This window comes from Amblyraja radiata, chromosome X (assembly GCF_010909765.2).
Source record: "Amblyraja radiata isolate CabotCenter1 chromosome X, sAmbRad1.1.pri, whole genome shotgun sequence".
Taxonomy (NCBI): Eukaryota; Metazoa; Chordata; class Chondrichthyes; order Rajiformes; family Rajidae; genus Amblyraja; species Amblyraja radiata.
This window is the reverse complement of record NC_045999.1, coordinates 3,789,959-3,810,279: the sequence shown is the minus strand read 5'-3', so window position 1 is coordinate 3,810,279 and position 20,321 is coordinate 3,789,959. Positions and strand designations below refer to the sequence as shown.

General features: G+C 42.2%; 1 protein-coding gene across 1 annotated transcript in view; it reads left to right on the top strand.

The window, feature by feature from the left end:
• The first annotated feature begins 1,735 nt into the window (after positions 1-1,735).
• The window catches only part of edc3 (enhancer of mRNA decapping 3), a 64,038-nt gene continuing 45,452 nt past the window's right edge, over positions 1,736-20,321 (top strand). Inside the window, exons 1-3 of the mRNA XM_033015014.1 lie at positions 1,736-1,873; positions 4,254-4,420; positions 7,857-8,167. Coding sequence (XP_032870905.1) covers positions 4,257-4,420; positions 7,857-8,167 — 475 coding nt within the window. The 5' untranslated portion in view covers positions 1,736-1,873; positions 4,254-4,256. The remainder of the gene's footprint in view (positions 1,874-4,253; positions 4,421-7,856; positions 8,168-20,321) is intronic.

Here is a 20,321-nt window from a genome sequence, read left to right as displayed (position 1 = left end):
CAGTGTGGGACAGAGTGGTCAGTGTGGGACTGGGAGGTCAGTGTGGGACAGAGTGGTCAGTGTGGGACAGAGTGGTCCATGTGGGACTGGGAGGTCCGTGTGGGACACTTTGACAGGGGAGGAGGACTAGGACGGAGAGGTCAGTGTGGGACACTTTGACAGGGGAGGAGGGAAAGGACAGAGTGGTCAGTGTGGGACAGAGAGGTCAGTGTGGGACAGAGAGGTCAGTGTGGGACTGGGAGGTCAGTGTGGGACTGGGAGGTCAGTGTGGGACTGGGAGGTCAGTGTGGGACTGGGAGGTCAGTGTGGGACTGGGAGGTCAGTGTGGGACTGGGAGGTCAGTGTGGGACAGAGAGGTCAGTGTGGGACAGAGAGGTCAGTGTGGGACAGAGAGGTCCGTGTGGGACAGAGAGGTCCGTGTGGGACAGAGAGGTCAGTGTGGGACTGGGAGGTCAGTGTGGGACAGAGTGGTCCGTGTGGGACAGAGAGGTCAGTGTGGGACAGAGAGGTCAGTGTGGGACTGGGAGGTCAGTGTGGGACTGGGAGGTCAGTGTGGGACTGGGAGGTCAGTGTGGGACTGGGAGGTCAGTGTGGGACTGGGAGGTCAGTGTGGGACTGGGAGGTCAGTGTGGGACTGGGAGGTCAGTGTGGGACTGGGAGGTCAGTGTGGGACTGGGAGGTCAGTGTGGGACTGGGAGGTCAGTGTGGGACTGGGAGGGAGGTGTGGGACTGGGAGGTCAGTGTGGGACTGGGAGGGAGGTGTGGGACTGGGAGGTCAGTGTGGGACAGAGTGGTCAGTGTGGGACTGGGAGGTCAGTGTGGGACTGGGAGGTCAGTGTGGGACTGGGAGGTCAGTGTGGGACTGGGAGGTCAGTGTGGGACTGGGAGGTCAGTGTGGGACTGGGAGGTCAGTGTGGGACAGAGAGGTCAGTGTGGGACTGGGAGGTCCGTGTGGGACTGGGAGGTCAGTGTGGGACTGGGAGGTCAGTGTGGGACTGGGAGGTCAGTGTGGGACTGGGAGGTCAGTGTGGGACTGGGAGGTCAGTGTGGGACTGGGAGGTCAGTGTGGGACAGAGTGGTCAGTGTGGGACTGGGAGGTCAGTGTGGGACTGGGAGGTCAGTGTGGGACTGGGAGGTCAGTGTGGGACTGGGAGGTCAGTGTGGGACAGAGTGGTCAGTGTGGGACTGGGAGGTCAGTGTGGGACTGGGAGGTCAGTGTGGGACTGGGAGGTCAGTGTGGGACAGAGTGGTCAGTGTGGGACTGGGAGGTCAGTGTGGGACAGAGAGGTCAATGTGGGACAGAGTGGTCAGTGTGGGACAGAGTGGTCCGTGTGGGACAGAGTGGTCCGTGTGGGACAGAGTGGTCCGTGTGGGACAGAGTGGTCAGTGTGGGACAGAGTGGTCAGTGTGAGACTGGGAGGTCAGTGTGGGACTGGGAGGTCAGTGTGGGACTGGGAGGTCAGTGTGGGACTGGGAGGTCAGTGTGGGACAGAGAGGTCAGTGTGGGACAGAGAGGTCAGTGTGGGACTGGGAGGTCAGTGTGGGACTGGGAGGTCAGTGTGGGACTGGGAGGTCAGTGTGGGACTGGGAGGTCAGTGTGGGACTGGGAGGGAGGTAGTTGCTGACTTGAGGAGATGCTCCAGCGGTTGCCATGGACCAGAGAGGAAGGGAGGCGGTTGCTAGGGGGGAAGTGACGTCGCCGGGCGGGGCCGGGCCGGGCGCCATCTTGCTGGGCTGCCGGCGCGCATGCGCGGTGACGGTGCGATGGAGGAGCGGTGGGCTGGCGTCGGCGCCGCTTCGCCTCCGGAGGCCTTTTAAACACAAAAAGGGACGCGTCGTCGCAGCGCACTCTCAACCCGCGTCTTCCAGAAACGTAAGATATGTTAGCGCTGCTCCCCCCCTGTTTTACCCCCGCGGTCGCCAGACGAGTAGCGGGACAGCAGTGCCTGGTAGTTGGATTGGGCCTAGCTGATGCACTTCAACAACATATCAAGGTCTGAAGAAGGGTCTCGACCCGAAACTTCACCCCTGCCTGTCCCAGCTGAGTTACTCCAGCATTTTGTGTCTGTCTCCAAAGTCTACAGAAGATAAGGGAGTAACTCAGTCAAAGTCTGCGGCTCCATTTGAAACCTGCCTTTCCACGTCGTCGTCGGCGTACTGTTCATTAACTAACTCCTCTGGAGTGTACAAAGGCATAGTAACTCAGCGGGGCAGGCAGGCAGGCAGCATCTCTGGATAAAAGGAATAGGTGACGTTTCTAATAGAGACCCTTTCTGGAGTGTATGTGTGTTCTGTTGTGCTGAAGCAAAGCAAGAATTTCATGGTCCTATCAGGGACACATGACAATAAACTTACTTGAACTTGAACTTCTCTACACACACAGTGCAGCTGGAGGCTATGGAGATTGTGTTTCCATTTAATTCACTCGCTTTACACCCTTACTGGGAGTTATGAGAACTGGTGCTTCCTCCTCCATTGTTAGAGTGAGACCCAACTCAAATCGGAGGAACAGCACATCATATTTTGCGTAGGCAGCTTCCACCCTAGCGGTATAAATATTGATTTCCCTAACTTCAAATAACTTTTGTTTTCCTTCTCTCTCCATCCATCCCCCACCCTAGTTCTTGTGACTAGTTTCACTGATTAATTTTACTGATTGTATGCCTTTGTCACCTTCCCCATAGCTAACAATTAACCAATCTATATTTCCTTGGTTATTGACTACTTTGATCTGTCTTTTTCACACCTTACCTGTCTGTATCTCTAGTCTCTCTCTCTCCTGACTCTCAGTCTGAAGAAGGGTCTCGACCTGAAATGTCACACATTCCTACTCTCCACATACGCTGCCTGTCCTGCTGAGTTACTCCAGCGTTTTGCGCTGTCTTCAATTTATTTACCAGTTGCAATCTCTTTAGGCCTTTCTTGGGGTGAGGCAGGAATTATGTGATATTTAAATGTCTCTATTTTGTTCTGATGAAAAATTGTCAATCTTAAATGGCAAGATTATTTATCAAGTCACATGTTTCTATCTGCTGAGTATATACAGCACCTTTTGTTTTTTTAATTTACTTTTTAATCCTCTCTGATTTTATTTTCTGTTGGTATTATGCTTTCATTTATTCCTTGCAGAACACTTGAATTGTAGGATTATGGCTTCACTATCAACATTTTGTTAAGGAAGGAACTGTAGATACTGCATTACAACGAAGATAGACACAAAATGCTGGAGTAACTCAGTGGGACAGGAAGCATCTGTGGAGAGAAGGAATGGGTGCCGTTTCGGGTCTAGACCCTTCTTCAGACTGAGCTAACATTATGTTGTTTTCTTCTCTCTAAACACATCTGCCCATATCCTTAGTGCTGTGAGTTGAGACGTTGGACAGGTCTAGACAGCTCACCACTTTGATTTGCATTGATTTAAGGAGAAGGTGTGGTGGAAGTACTGTGGTTATTTTTCCTATTTGCATTTTACGAGTTCTCAACCTGACTGTGTAACTAGCATTTATGTAAAATTGTGATTATACATTAACTTTTAGATAAGTATTCTGCTTACCTCATTAACTGCATTCTGTGTTGTGGCCTCCTGTATGTTGGCGAGACCAAGCGTAGACTCAAAGACCGTTTTGCTGGATGCTTGTGCTCAGTTTGCCAAGGCCAATTGGATTACCCAAATTTGAATTCCTGTTACCATACTGACCTTTACGTCCTGGGCCTCCTCCTTAGCCAGAGTGAGGTCATACGCAAACAGGAGGAACAGCACCGCATATGTTGCTTGGGTAGCCTACAATCCAACAGTATTAGTAACCTCCTAAACTTACCCCCCCCCCCCCCGCCCCACGTTCCTCTCTCTAGCTTCACAATTTGCAACTCTTAAACCATTTTTCACACCTTTTGCTTTCATCTCTGGCCTTTGTGTCAGCCATCTGCCAATCAAAACAACCCATTCGAGTCCACCTATTGCCTTGTCTCCGGAGATGCTGTCTGGCTTGCTGAGTTACTCCAACACTTTGTGTCATTCTGCACCTGTTGCTTCATAGTATGAATTTGTTCCTCTTAAACTATATATATGCTGCAGTAAAAACAAATATTTGCTTTTTTGCAATATGAAGCTAATAGAGACCACAGATTTTGGAATGTAGAACAGGAATCAGAATGCTGGAAAATTCAGCATGTCAAGCATAATTTGATAAATTGATGAAACATATTTACTGTATTCTTCTGCTGTCTCTTTAACTTTATTTTTTATGTTGCAGAGGATGGCTGTAAATTGGATTGGAAGCCTTGTTTCTATTAACTGTGGAGAAACTCTTGGTGTATATCAGGGTAAAATTTCTGCTGTGGATCAGGCCAGGCAGACGATATCTTTGACACAGCCATTCCGTAATGGGGTGAAATGTTCAGTTCCTGAGTTAACTTTTAGGTAAGTGTCATTGCTTCAGTAAATCTGCAATATGAATTACTTGTGGTTGAACTGTATGTTCTGAGTTTTTTAATATGTATATGTGTATATATCTATATCTATATATATCTGTGTGTATGTATATATCTATATCTATCTATCTATCTATCTCTATCTCTATATATATCTCTATATATATCTCTATATATATATCTATATATATATATATCTGTGTGTGTATGTATATGTATATAAAGAAAGCAGTAAAAAAAGTTCACATTTTCACAATCCCCATAGAACTTTTAAAATATGGAAACCGAAGCACACATTTAAAAAAAGTAATATGAAAATGACCAAATGCTGGCATATTCTTTGGCTTAGAGATCCGGCATGGAAATAGGCTCTTCAGCCCACTGAGCATGTCGGCCTTCAATCACCCATTTGCAGAAGCCAAATAACCTACAAACCTGCACATCTTTGGGATGTGAGAGGAAACCAAAGCACCTATAGGAATCCCATGCGGTTATAAGACCAGCGTTCACCCCCTGCACTACTTCAATCCAACACACTAGGGACAATTTACAGGAGTCAATTCACTTACAAACCTGCACGTCTTTGAAATGTGGGAGGAAACCAGAACACCCAGAGAAAACCCACTGACTGGCGCTGTAAGGCAGCAACTTTACCGATGTGCCATCCACAGTGAGCCATTGGCTTTAGTAAGCCATTTGATAAAGTCCCTCTGGGTAGGCTGATCCAGAAGATTAAGATGCGTGGAATCCCCCATCAACTGAAAGGTCCTGATCTAAAACGTTTAACCTGTTGAGTTGGGTCTCGTTAAGATATGGCCAGTTAATTGGAGCCCCTAATGTTGCCTGATTATGTTCCAGAAAGTTAATTAATTAATTATTTGTCGCCTTAAAAATTGCAGTATTTACATTGACGCAGTTATTAGTATATAGAGTGTTTTAAGAAGAATCCGAATTGGCTTCAGACTCTGAAGTTAAGAATTTTGAGTTGTGTTTGTTCATGTGCAGATTTTATTCTTCATATGTTTTATTTTTTTGAAAATATGAAACCAATCCATTGCTTTTGGTGGTTAACTTACTGGCTCAGTTTTCTCAGTGAAAATTACAGTGAACTCGCATGTCTCCAGGGCTCTCACCTGTAAATTAGAACATTATAATTAGTCTTCAGACAATTTTTTTTCCTGTGTTATAAAAGATTGTGATGAGCCATAATTTCTTAAATTGACGGTTGTCAGGATATCTTTCAAACATAAGCTGCTTTAGGGTTTTGTGGGTGGCAGGAGTACATTCAATTAAAAACATCAGGTGCTTGGCCAAACATAATACAGTTTGCAATTTTAAAGTGTTACAAAAGCCTTGTTTTAATATCTTTGAATAGGATTAGAGTTTTAAACACCTTGTTTTAATATCTTTGAATAGGATTAGAGTTTTGATTCTTCCTTTTTGGTGCATTCATCCAACGTTGGTTTTCATCCTTTGTGTGATGTTATGTCATGTCATGTTTTTGCCCATTTCACTCCTAATTAATTCTACTTCCTTCAACTATTTTTTTATTTGTTAATGTTAATTGGAAGTCCACTTCAATTCCCATCCCTGGTACTGCATGCTGTACTTTAACCATATAACCATATAACAATTACAGCACGGAAACAGGCCATCTCAGCCCTACAAGTCCGTGCCGAACAATTATTTTCACTGTGTAAATGTATTTCACTGTGTAAATGTATTTCTTCTGTCCGAGATAGAGTCATGCACATAGAAACACTGCACTCAGTCTAACATCAGGCTTATCCAGACACTTAAATTATTTCTGTGACTCTGCTTCCACCCCACTTTCAGGCAATGTACTTCAGGTACTTTCCACGATCTTGGTGAGAAAGATCCACACCCGCCCCCCCCCAAATCTCTTTTCCCATGCCTAAATCTGTTTTATTTCTCTGCAGGGATTGATAGTGTTTAGTTGTCATGTGTACAGAACAGTAAAATTATTTCTTGTCGTGCGTCTGTAAGCACAGTACACAGTGAATAACATAACAAAACAAAACAAAAAAATTCAATAAATGAAAAAAAATAATAGTACAAAACGAAAGCCCGAAGTCCCTAGTGCAACCAAGATTGTGCATCGTTTGAATTTTAGTTGATATTAGTAGTGCTCATTGGCTGTTGGAAGAAACTGTTGCTCAACCTGGAGGTCACGGTTTTAGACTTCTACATCATTTTCCTGATGGCAGGAATGAAATGAAAGCTTGGCCAGGATGGTGTGGGTCCTTGATGATGCAGGCTGCTCTTTTGAGACGGCACCCCCACCATAGATCCCTTCGATGGTGGGAAATAAGGTCAAATGTTTCCTGCACCTTTTCCTGTCTTAACATTCTTTACTCCAGGGGAGATGCATCTAACTTCTCCAGAATCACCTCATAACTGAAATGCTCCATTCCAGGCAACATCTGAGTGAATCTATGCTCTCTCCAGCATTACCACATTGTTCTTATGGCGTGGAAACCAGAACTGCATGCAGTACTCTAGCTGAAGTCAGACCAGGGTTTTATAAAGTTGGACCAAATCTTTTCATTATAATCTTAATCTTTCATTTAGTGCCTTGACTAAATCACCTTGTTAATATGGTAGCTTAGTTTATTGTCACGTGTACCGAGGTACAGTGAAAAGCTTTTGCGTGATAACCAGTAGTCCAGTGGAGTAAACTCTCTGTTATTAATAATAATAATAATAATAAACTTCATTACGGACTCAAGGTCCAGACAAGGGGCAACATTACATTAAAAATGCATTGCATACCAAATATCATAAATACATATAAAATCTTGGTATATCACTTATAAAAACATCATAATTTATATATTTTTAAAAACACAATACTTAAGTTAAAAATCCAGATTAAAAGATGATCAATGTCCTACAACGAGACAACGATACCAGTGTCTCCACAGCTGGGATTCGTAGCGTGTAGTGCTAACCCTTATGTTTGTCAAGGCCACAATAAGCACATTTTTAGAGTCATTTATCCTGCAGATGAATTTATACATGTGGTGTCTTAGGATAGCTTCTAAAGTACTGACTCCTGCAGCCACAAACATATTACTGGCACTACACCATCTAGGTTGCCTTAGCAGTGTTCTCATGGCATCGTTATATGCCACCTTTAGTCTCTGCATACTTGTCTTTAAATAGTTCGACCACAGGTGCGCAGTGTAGAGTGGTGTGCAGTATGCTCTAAATAGCGACATCTTCACCACATCTGCACACGCACCAAATTTACGCAAGAGGATATTCGCCTGTACATACAGCATGCGTCGTTGCCTATAAATATCTTCATCATCTGTCATTTGTTCTGTAATAATATGCCCTAGATATTGATAGCCAGACATGAAGTTACTGTTTATGTGCAAATCTTTTTCTTATTTTCCCAGTGCAATTGATATCAAGGATCTAAAAATATTGGAGCTCCCGAATTCACATTTGACTACAGGCCTAGCTCAGTCTTCAGTGTTCACTTCTAGCAATTTATCTCACATTGCTTACTCATCTCAGAATGGAGCTGGCAAAGGTGTAAAGAAACCCAATTCTTCAGGAACAGCCCCACAAGCAATTCCACGTCGTGCAGAGCTCAAGGTTCAGGATCTGGTCACGTCACCACAGCAGTATTCGAAAAGCTATGTGGATCGTCACATGGATTCTGCCCTCACACCATCTAAAGCATTTCGTCGAAGACATAATTCTTGTGAGTACATGGGGATGGGGCTTTTGTGAGTTGGACAACATCAAAAGATGTCTAACAGTTAATTTAATCCTAGATGGTTTGGTGTAGCTGGCTTAGACATGCATTATTGTTTGCACAGTGTTCCAATAAATAGCTGAAGGAGTTGGGAACCAGCATAAACTTTTTCTAATCAGTGGAAAATATATAATGGATTACTACTGAAATTCAGATTACAGGCTGGTTCATGGCAGAGTTTGATTGATATATGTCTAGGAGTAAAATGAAGAGCTTTCTAGGGAGCTCCACAGGTCCGGATGTGTCATTATATACCACATTACTTCATTTTGCAGGTCAACTATTTGGTAAAAAGGAAAGTGTTCTTGCATCAGAACCACGTCCAAGCATATTTGGTAAATCAATTCAGATCTATATTTGGATTTCTAATTTACATATAACAGTTTTAATTGGCTTCCTTTTAATAACATCACCATAAACATTTTCAAGTGTTCTGATGGAAAGTCGTGAAGTGCCAGCTCTCAACAGAGATGCTGACTAACCTGTTTATTTCCTGTTTGGTGGTTTATTGAAGTGTTTCACTTTAGATCCCACAATAGGGCGTCACGGTGGCACAGTGGTAGAGTTGCTGCCTTGCAGTGCTGGAGACTCTGGTTCGATCCTGACTACGGGTGCTCGACTGTACGGAATTTGTACGTTCTCCCCATGACCTGCGTGGTTTTTCTCTGATATCTTCGGTTTCCTCCAATATTCCTAAGACGTACAGGTTTGTAGGTTAATTGACTTGGTATAAATGTAAATTGTCCCTAATGGGTGTAGGATAGTGTTAATGTGCGGAGATTGCTGGTCAGCGCGGACTTGGTGGGCCGAAGGGCCTGTTACCGTGCTGTATCTCCAAACTAAACTAAAACTAAAGTACGTCGCAGGATGTTGAAATAGCTGTTATTTGATACCCGACGTGCTACTACAGGTGATAAATTTTAAAGGGTTGTTAGCTGGAATTGTGAACCTAGAAGTTACAAATCCACATAAAATATATCTGACTGTCTGAAGAAGGGTCTCGACCCGAAACATCACCCATCCCTTCTCTCCAGAGATGTTGCCTGTCCCGCTGAGTTACTCCAGCATTTTTTGTATACCACATAAAATATCAGCTCTATTTTAATCTTATTTCAATAATTTTTCAATATATTTATGGTTTGGTTGACAACTAGGAATCATCTCTTGGTGTATACTGTATTTGGCCTTTGCTCTAACTCTCAGATGTGACTGAAATAATAAATGGGTGAATCAAATTAAATTTGGTATGAGGTAAAATGTTTCAGCTTTTACTTGTAAGTGTGAAAAAGAAAGTAGTTATTTTGAGAATGAAACTATTTTATCTTTACTGTAAGCGGCTTTAAACTTTCCTTGGATGCCTCTGGGGAAATGGATCAACATCAGGATCCTTTGGGTGATCTCCCATAAGGTTCTGGGTATATAGTAACTGCTATCCTGGGAGATACAAAGTCAAGGTGATTGCTCAGATTTTGAGTTCCTTTTGATGCTTTGGTGGCTTATGATAGCTGATATTGGCAGGGACGTGCAATTTCAACCATTTTGAATTGTTGGAAGTTTTGGATTTGTGAGATGATATTGATGAACTCGCTACAGAAATTTCTATAATGCATCTTTTAAATTTGCCCTCTGTGTGCGAGTGCAAATGGGAAAAGGTAAATGGTTTCTAGTTTAAATGAATTGCTTTATCTAATCAGGTAAGATTAATTTTACTTTGCATTTTTGAGCTGCCTTGTAGAGTGAGAGTGAGATGTTGCAAGCTCTGATTCTTTTGACCTCTAGTGACAGTAATGTGCCCGACCCAGTCAGTGGCGATGCTGTGCAAATCATCCCGCCAGTTCATGTGGAATTTAGTCCAGCTTTATTTATCATTTTGGTGCAATTCCTCACAGCCTCTTGTGTTCAGTCCTCCATAAAATTGAAGTCTTGGGAATTATATATTTTACCCTATTGGTTTGTACAGTGGTAGAGCTGCTGCCTAACAGTGCCAGAGACCCAGGTACGATCAGGATCTCGGGTGCTGTCTGACTGGCGTTCCCCTTGTGACCACATTTCCTCTTGGTGCTCCGGTTTCCTCCTACATTCAAAGGATGTGCGGATTTGTAAGTTGTGTGATTGCCCCTAGTGTTTAGGGGTGAGTGTGAAAGTGGGTTAACATAGAGCTGGTGCGAACAGATGATTGATGGTCAACGTGGACTCAGTGGGCCAAAGGGCCTAATTCTATGCCGTCTCTCTAAACTATACTACCTCCATTGGCTGACAGACCTCCATTGAGTGTGTTGATGTGGCGTTTCCACCTGAAATGTTGACCAGGAAAGGAATTTTCATCTCCATTGGCTGTTAAATAAGCAAAGCTTTTTTAAAAAAAAAACACCAAAAAACCCCATAGTATTTGCATCCTAATGAATTAACCTCTCCCTGTCTCAGTAATATCTTCTAGCAACTGTCTCTCCTTTTCTATTTTTTTTAGCATCCTTAAATTGAGACCCTTGGTTTCAGTGCTGAGCTTTGGAATTCTCTTCCTTAACCTTTGTCATTCCACTTTATTTTCTGCTCAATGGCATTCCCTGAAACTTGCATCTTTGACCAGGTAACACATTGTTTTTGGTTTAGATGCTTATGAAGAAATTTGCTTTTTTTTAAATTAAAGGTGCTCTACATGTGCAAGTTCTAAATGCTCTTGAATTTCAAGTAGGAAATTATATGCACCTTGGTTAATTGTTGCTTTATAGCAACTTTGTAATTTGTTCTTTTTGCCCCTTTTGCTGGAGATGTTCGCTGCTTGCTACTCCATTAATTTGCAGCTGCATATTCAGTAGTTTTGGCCTGAAAGCTTCAAAGCCTGAAAAAATCTGCATTCTGTTTTTCAACCGACGCACTGACTGATGATATGTGGATTGTCATTTATTTTTGGATTTGGGACTTGATTGCAAACTTGAGAAACTCTGCTGGATGTGACCCGAGGCAGAGATTAGCCCATGCTGCTTTACCATCTTTCATGCATTATGCATGACTCTTGCACTTGTAGCGTTTTCTTCCTGATTCTCATTAACTAGTTTTAATTTGGCACTCTCCTAATTGTTGCTTTGTGGAATGGCAATCATCCCCTAGTTTCTGTAATTCGACTTTTTTTTCTGTGTTCGGACTGATGTTGAGCCCAATTGGCCATTAGTAAGCATTTCAGAAAATGCCTCTTGATAATACCATTGACTTCATCCATCACTTATGATTAGTTGAGTTGTAATTAGCCCAGTTGTCCTGTTTTTTTGTGAACAGGGCATGCCTGAAGTTTACTAGATTTTACTTGGTTGATGCAGGTATTGTGGTTGTACTGGAGCAGTTAGCTTAGGGCCTGGGTTATTCTGGGGGAGAAATTTTCAATTACATGAAGGAATGGACTGTAGCTTTTATTGTGGCCAATGCTTTTGTTCAGCGATTTGAATGAGCTGAAGGCTTGAGACTTGGTGGGGCTTGAATCTACAGATCACTTCCAAGTAACTATATACTTATACTTCAGATTATTTACTGAGTTGTTTGTGTATACTTTGACAGTCCTACACAATGGCTGGATAGCTTACAAAGCTCTTTTTGATCCTTTGGTATTGAACAATCAAAATATTTTTTGTGATTCAACTGGCTGTAGTGTTTTATAACAAAGATTGAAAAACATGTTCTTTTTGTTTAGACTTCTGTTTTTACTTTGATTTTCTTTGTTATTCATTGTGAGCAGTACATTGATCAGAGTATAATCAGTGGAATCTAGTTCATTCCCTCGAGAGTTTGCTGGATGTAGTTTATGTTCAGAAGTTCATCCAAACCTGACAAAAAAACTAGGACAACACATGAATTAAGTACAGCAGAGTTTAGCCAACAGTCAAGTGTTGTACCAGAGAAGACGATGACTAAGTTGTAGTAAATTAAATACTTTGGAGGGGGAGTTCAACATCTGTTGTTGGATGGGGTAGGTGATGGGTCTATTGGGAGACTTTTATAATTCCTTTATCAAATTTCTTCCTTCCTTGGGAGTTAAATGTTAAAGTAATGTTTTGTGGCTTCTAATACCTCTGTCAGGCAGGATAGCTGGTGAATTAGCAAGCCAAAGCTCATAAGGGGGAATTACTGATGCCAATTATTATTGTACCTCTCTATTTCAATTGAGGAATTTTATGAATGTTCATGTTATGGCCCTAGGCCGCCTCCTTCCTCCTGTCTTGGGACTCTGCCATCTGATGTAACCCCCTACCTATTGTTCCATAAACGATTGGCTGACTTAATACCCAGCAGAATTTAGTCTCTAGATAATGGATACTCGCGTGTTATACTCAGCAGGGGTCGTCTTGGATGACTAATTTTATCTTGTGTATTCTGCTTGGCTCTTTGCCACCATTTAGAATTATATTTGGTTTTGGCTGAGATATCCCTCATGCTGCATTTTCATTAAACTAGTCATGGAGTTGTACAACATAGAACCCAGGCTCTGGCCTGCTAAGTGTGAAGACCATGCCTGTCAATATTAAACTCTCTTGCCTGCTTCAAATCCCTATCCCTCTTTGCCCTGCTAATTCAAGTACCTGTCCATTTTACTCTTAAATGTTGTTGTTGTTGTTGTTCCTGGCTGCTCATTCCAGTAACTACTGCATTGTGCAAAAATTGCAACCACCTCCCTGTCATCTTAAACCGGTGTCATCTAGTTTTAGACACACCTGCCATAATAACCAGAATAGATAGCCAATGTGCTTTTTATCATAGATAGGTACAAAATGCTGGAGTAACTCAGCAGGACCGGCAGCATTTCTGGAGATAAGGAATGGGTGACGTTTCGGGTCAAGGCCCTTCTTCAGGGGAGTGGGCGGTACAGATATAAAATATAGTCGGAGACAGTAAGACTGGTCGGAGAACTGGGAAGAGGATGGAGAGATGGAAAGCAAGGGCTACTTGAAGTTAGAGAAGTCAATGTTCATGCCACTGGGGTGTAAGCTACCCAAGCAAAATATGAGGTGCTGTTCCTCCAATTTGCGCTGGGCCTCACTCTGACAATGGAAAAGGCTCAGGGAAGAAAGGTCAGTGTGGGAATGGGAGGCGGAGTTAAAATGTTGAGCAACGGAGAGATCAGGTAGGGTTAGGCAGACTTAGTGCAGATGTTCAGCGAAACGATCGCCGAGCCTGCGCTTGGTCTTGCCAATATACAGGAGTCCACACATGAAAAGCGGATACAGTGCTTTTTATTATGTCACCTCTCAGCCACCGTTGTTCCAGGTGTAACAGAAAGATTAAAGACCGATAATGAACAAAGATAGAACAAAATAAGCAACGGAGTTTGACAACAGCTTAAGTATAAAATTCTACACCAATGATAGTTGATGAGCTTTTAGTTTCTGGAGACTCTTGACCATTTAATGTCTGTCCCTCATTCCTGATTTTCCATGTTTCCGTTACGCTCATTTACTGTCCATATCATCTTTAATGGAATCAACTTTATTTAATTTGCTCTTATGGTCGACAATGCCACAGCCACTCACAGCCCCAGTTGAACTATTAGTTTCATTCGCGTGCATGTCTCATGGTAGACAGAAAAAGCTGGTGTAGCTCAGCAGCATCAGACAGCATCTCTGGAGAAAAGGAATAGACTGTCCTACCCTATTCTCCCTTCAGATTTCTGAATTATTGCGAATAATTACTTGTACCTTCGTCACTACCAACTTGATTAGCATAAAGGCATTTTTATTTGCAACTTTCGAAATAAAAAAACACAGGTGATTAGCACCAGCAGTCACTTCTGCGAAGCAGCATTTACTTTGTCTGGATTGAGAACATCCCGAATAATTACAAAAATAAAGATCCTGTAGCAGTTGACAAACATTGGCACATGAGGGCATGTATCGGCTACGATATTAATTGACCTTTTGATCAATTTGGCCAGATTTTTTTAACTATGCCTTTTGAATATAGGGTTTCTACAATTCTACAGTAAAAGATTGAGTGATACAGAATGGAACAAGACCCTACTGCCCACCAAGGCTACGTCGACCATCGATCGCCTGTTCACACTAGTTCTATGTTATCGCACTTTTGCATCCACTCCCTACACACTAGGGGCAGAATAGAGTTCAATTAACCTACAAAACTTTTGAGAGGTTGGGGGTACCCGCAGGAAATCCACACAGACAGCACCCAAGATAGGCACAAAATGCTAGAGTAACTCAGGGGGACAGGCAACATCTCTGGAGAGAAGGAATGGGTGATGTTTCGGGTCGAGACCCTTTTCAGCGCCCAAAGTCAGGATCGAGCATAGTTCTATGGCACTGAGGCAGCAGCTCCACCAGCTGCACTACAGTGCCAGCCTATATCAAGAGGATTTATTTCATTCTAGGGTTTTATGGACAGAGCTGGGATATAGGTCATGCGTATATTAGCATGGGAAAGTGCTATTGCTTCTTTACTGTCAGTATTACGTAATCAAAGCAAAAATGCTGGAAACATTCAGCAGGTCAGATGCTATGTGTTGAAAGAGAATCAGAGTTATGTGTCACATCAAAGATCCTGAAATATTAACCATTTCTTTCCACAGATGCTGCCTGACCTGTAGAACATATCTAGCATTTTTGTTTTGGATTTCCATCATCAACAATATTTTGCAAATACCTTGTAAATGCTATTTAATTATAGTGCTTCCTTTTAAAAAAAAAAAAAACACGTGTAACTGTGTTTTAACAAAGTTAACAATATCAACAATGGAATGAATATTTGAATTGTTTATTTGTGCATTCTCCCTGTCCCTCAAACTTTTGCTCTGGAATTGCATGCAGTTACGTGCAAGCAAGTACTGATCTGCGAGTAGACTTTAATTCTACTAATACCTGTAGCCATTCCTGAGTTGGGATATCACAATTAATGCATGTTTGGCAATTTGACCATTATAATTCTTATGGCTAATATCATTTATCCCACTTGAAGTCCATGCAAACCCTCCAAATAAGGTGGAACCTTTGAAAGCTTTATTTTCCCTCATCTCTTTCCCCCCCCCCACCCACCCCCCCCCCCCCCACCCAACCCCCACCCCACCCACCCACCCACCCCCCACCCCAATGTCACTGGAAACAGGTGCTTTAGAAACGATTCATATCACATGTTTTATGTCAGAGCAACCAACTTGTTGCACAATAGAGGTTCAGCTATTTAGGTGTGTTACAACTTGCATTTGAGTTATTCATTAAGCAGGTTTTATAGATTTAAAAGTGGCATCACATGTTTTCTTACTAAACACAGCTGTTATGCCTCACTGCAAATTTGGCACTTTTGAAGTTGCCAAAACAAAACCTGACAGTTTTTAATGACTTAAATGCTTAAGTTCTATGGCTGTGATATATTTCACATTAATATTGAATGTCTAATGTTAAATGACGAGCACGGAGATATAAAATCTAAACATGCTGGCGGTCCAGAACTTCTGTGGTCCTGTGTTGTAGCCAGCATTTCCTGAGGGGAATGTTATTGTAAAAATTAGCGTTTCTTAAATCTGAATGTTGTCTTATCTCTGGTGTAGTTATCAGAGAGGTGTGACATGTATTTAGTGCTATTAGCCTATACCCAAGCACATTATGCCTTTCCTATTCTGGCAATTAGTTTAGGTTCTGGAGGAGAGGATGCTTGATATATCGTGCTGACTACTAAACTGTCAACTATAAAATGTTTACCCAGTTGTGGAGGATGTCATTAGTTTGTTGTCTGTTGAATGAAACTCCTAATGCATCTTGGGAATAAGAAGTAGTGTTTCAAAAAAGATTTCCTATGTATTGCACTAAACAAAAAAACTGCTGGGCGAACCTGGCAGGTCAGGCAGCATCTAGGGTTGAAATAGGCAGATGACGTTTTGGGTTGGGACCTTTCTTCAAACTCATCTGTGTTTTTGGGGGGGGAGGGGGGAAATGTGGAGAGAAAATGGAAAAGAGAGATGATGTGGCACAATCTGGGAAGTGACGGATGGATACATGTTGGGGGGGAGGTGGAGTTTTATTGGCAATGAGTGTAGTAAGCGACGGAGGCAAAAGGTGAAAAGGAAACAAAGGTGTGAGAAGAGTGAAATACAAAGGCAGATGGTGGGATATAGGTGAAGGGGACGGAGGAGAGAAAAAGGGGGATAAAAGGGAAATGAGGAACATGGGGATGTGAGATGAGTGCATGAAGGAGTAGAAAGGAGCACGGTGACTAGTGGGGTTGGGGTTATTGGTCTGCACCAGGACGGGAGGCATGGGGAAAAAGTGGAAGGTGGAGAATTCAATGTTCATACTGTTGTGTTGTAAGCTACCCAAGTGAATAGGAGGTGCTGTTCCTCCAGTTTGCATGTGGTCTCACTATGGCAATGGAAGCGGACAGGGATAAAAGGTTGGCATGGACAGAGCCCAATTACTGTGCAATTTGTGCATTTTACGAAATTATAGAATAAATTGAATTTCATGCGTTATCAACGGTAAAATACAATCTTTAAATCCAAGCCATCGTGCAATAATCCTGATCTTGATTATCCACTGAACATTTAAAAAGAATGATTGTTCCAACTTGTAATTGAGCATCTTTTAATTGAGCTTGAAGAAAATGATGACAATTTACCAAACACATCATTGCACCTCTTTCTCTCACAGTTTACCTATCAAATTGTAGCAACTACATTTTTTTAATAAAAAGGCTCGAGCTATCTTGCATGTGGAAAGATCTTGGCAACGGGACTGAGTTGAATAACCAATGCGTTTGTCAACCGCAGAGGAATGTTGGCTAGCATAGGAAGATCTTGTTTCCCCATCTCGGCTCATGCCATGCATCATTAATATCAACCATCCCTCTGCAGAGCAGACCTCTTAATAATCAATGTCGCACCCTCAGTACTATATTGCTTTTATATTTGCACAAATCTTGTAATTACACCTGGAAAGAGAGCTAATCTCCAAACTGCTGACGCTTTCTGGCCTGGAGGCAAAGATGCTACTAACTGGGACAAGCTAACTCAGGAAAAATATAATGATCAGCTTACAGAAGTTGGAATGTGGAAAACATTCATTAAAAATGATTGATTAAAGATTTTTCTTGCCAAACTTGGTTTATATTGGGAGTAATGATACAGATGTTACTGTACATGGGGTTTTCCTTGACAGTGCAATGATACATTGAGAATTTTAATGTACAACATGAATGAGCAATATTAACTTTTTGTGGTAAGAAATGTGTTGGGCAGACTGATTAAAATGCAAAGGGAACTGTTGGTGTAAATGAATGATTGAAGACTTAAGGGACTTGGATCAGTTTCAAGCAGCAGACGTTTATTGTATATGGGTATATAAATTACTGGTGGGGATAGGAGTTCCTGGAAATATCAAGCAACCCAACTCCACAGAACAAATGGAATAATCTATTAGTCTCCTTTCCAGTTCTTCCCAGTTTTTTTGCAAATCAGCAAATGTGACTGTTAATTCTACATTATGTGCATACTCAGCCAGGTATTTTAGCAATATAAGGGGATGTTTCTACCACAGACATCCCTTGGGTCTCTCTATGATGTGAACCAGACCCCCCCCAGTTCTCCATTCTTAGAACAAGAACAATTGTTTTCCAGGCCGTTATTATGTTACGGCTGGTAAAAGTTTAATTGTTTTGTTGTCGGTATAAGTGACAATTAAACACTTCGGCTCAAACTGCCTCAGTGCTGTTAAGGCGCATGTAACTTGTCAGCTCTGTCCAAGACCAGAGAAACTGAATGTGGTGAAGCCCCATAATACAGAGCCAATTCTCCATTTTATAACATCTGACTCCCCTCCAATTTGTAACATTTTTATTTATACTTCTTGTCTACCTGTTGCTTTTGCTTTGTTAACTGTTAACAGAATGCTGGACTATAAAAAGGCATAAAGTATAAGGAATAACATAATGAACCGATATAATTCATTAGTTTGGCTGCAACTGGCATATTGCATTCAGTTCAGGGTGGCAAGTATTAGGAATGATCGGAAAGCTATGGAGAGGGTACAGAAGAGCTTGACTGATCGCAATGATGAAGGACTTTAGTTGTGTAGATTCGATAAGATGGGTTTGTCTTCCATGGAACAACTGATTACTGAGATGTAAAAACCAACAGCATAATAAATACCCGATAGACACAAAATGCTGGAGTAACTCAGTGGGACAGGCAGCATCTCTGGAGAGAAGGAATGTGCAAAGTTTCAGATCGAGACCCTTCAGACATAATAAACAGTCACTAGAGAAAATTTGTTAAATTCACCTTTGAGATTCCATATGTATTCGTATTTAACAAGACGTGAATATACTTGTCATAGCTTTACTACATGTTTGCGTGCTTTCTTGTATGATTTTAAGGATCAGCTAAATTGTGTATGTTGTAAAGTAGCGGAAATGTCAATCTCTGGAAGTATCAAAGCGTATTATGCACATGGTCAATGTATAGGTGAATGAATGAGGAAATCTTTGGAGTGTTTAGAGATTTTAATGAATTCAACAATTTGTGGACAAGTCGATGAAAGATGAGCCTGAAATGTTTGCAGGTGCAGTAACAACTTGCAGGTACAATAACAACATTTAAAAGATATTTGGACAGGCCAATAGATAGGAAAGGTTTGGGGAAATATGGGCCAGGAGTGGACAAATGGGCCTCGCTTGGAAGGGGCAACCTGGTTGTCCTGGATGAGTTGGGCAGAAGGGCCTGTTTCCGTGCTGCACGTGACTGACTAATTGTGAGATTGCACATGCAAGTTTAAAATCAAATGCATATTCCACCATTGAATTCGATGGGTATACTCATGCAACCAGTGATCCCAAAAATACTAGAATGTATTTTTTCCCTGTTATTTGCTCCCAAAATATTTCTAACATTTAAGCTCCGTTCCTATTTGTCTTCTCTCATTCTGCTCAATTTAGCAATATCCATTAACTTTGTATTTAGTGACTCAAAACCAACAGTAAACTTTCTAGTAACTTGTAGAGGCAAACAAAAGGCTTTGTATTTGCACTGCATCTTTCCTATCTTCAGGTCCTGTGCAGATTGCTTCTCAGCTAATTAATGCTGAAATGTAAACACTTGCTTGGGCAAATACGACAACCAGTTTACACATAGCTGCACTGAGATAAATGAGCAAATGGTTAGTGCTGATACTAGAAAAACTCAACTGAATAATTTTCAGAAATGTCTGGAATGGTTCTAATTTAATGTCAATCCTTCAGAATGTAAACCTTTATTGATGTAGATGGACTTAACTTCTTCAGTCTGAAGAAGGGTTTCGGCCCGAAACGTCGCCTATTTCCTTCGCTCCATAGATGCTGCTGCACCCGCTGAGTTCCTCCAGCAATTTTGTGTACCTTGGACTTAACTTCTATTTACCAGGGTGTAGGCATCACTGGCAAAACCATTATTTAATTCTCATTTTTAATTGTCCTTGAGAGTTCATGGAGTCAGAGTTATGCCCCTGTCCCACTTAGGAAAACTGAAAGGAAACCTCTGGAGAATTTGCGCCCCACCCAAGGTTTCCGTGCGGTTCCCGGAGGTTGCAGGCGGTTGCCGGAGGTTGCAGCTAGTGGAAGCAGGTAGGGAGACTGACAAAAACCTCTGGGAACCGCACGGAAACCTTGGGTGGGGCGCAAAGTCTCCAGAGGTTTCAGTTCAGGTTTCCTAAGTGGGACGGGCATTATACAGCATGGAAACATGCCCGGCGTTGGCCCAACTTGCCCATGCTAACCAAGATGCCCCAGCTACATGAGCCCCCCTACCCATGTTTACTAGGGAGGGCTGTAGTTTTCATATGAGAGATAAGCTAAGGCACCTTCTGTGATCTTGGGTCGATGTAAAATATCCCATGCTACTCTAAAGAGCACTGGAGTTCTGCCACAATATTTTCCATTCAGCCATTTCCTAAAACATTATCTCTCCATTTCCTTTAATGCTGATGGTGGAAACTGAGTGCATGCAAAATGATTACCACATTCCTACATTACTTTGTGTGAACACAGCAATGTACTTATCAACGGAGGTGCCATAGAGATGGTGACAGCTTCAAGTTCATCGACATCACCAGCAACTTAACCATGTCCCTTATTGAGGAGGCGA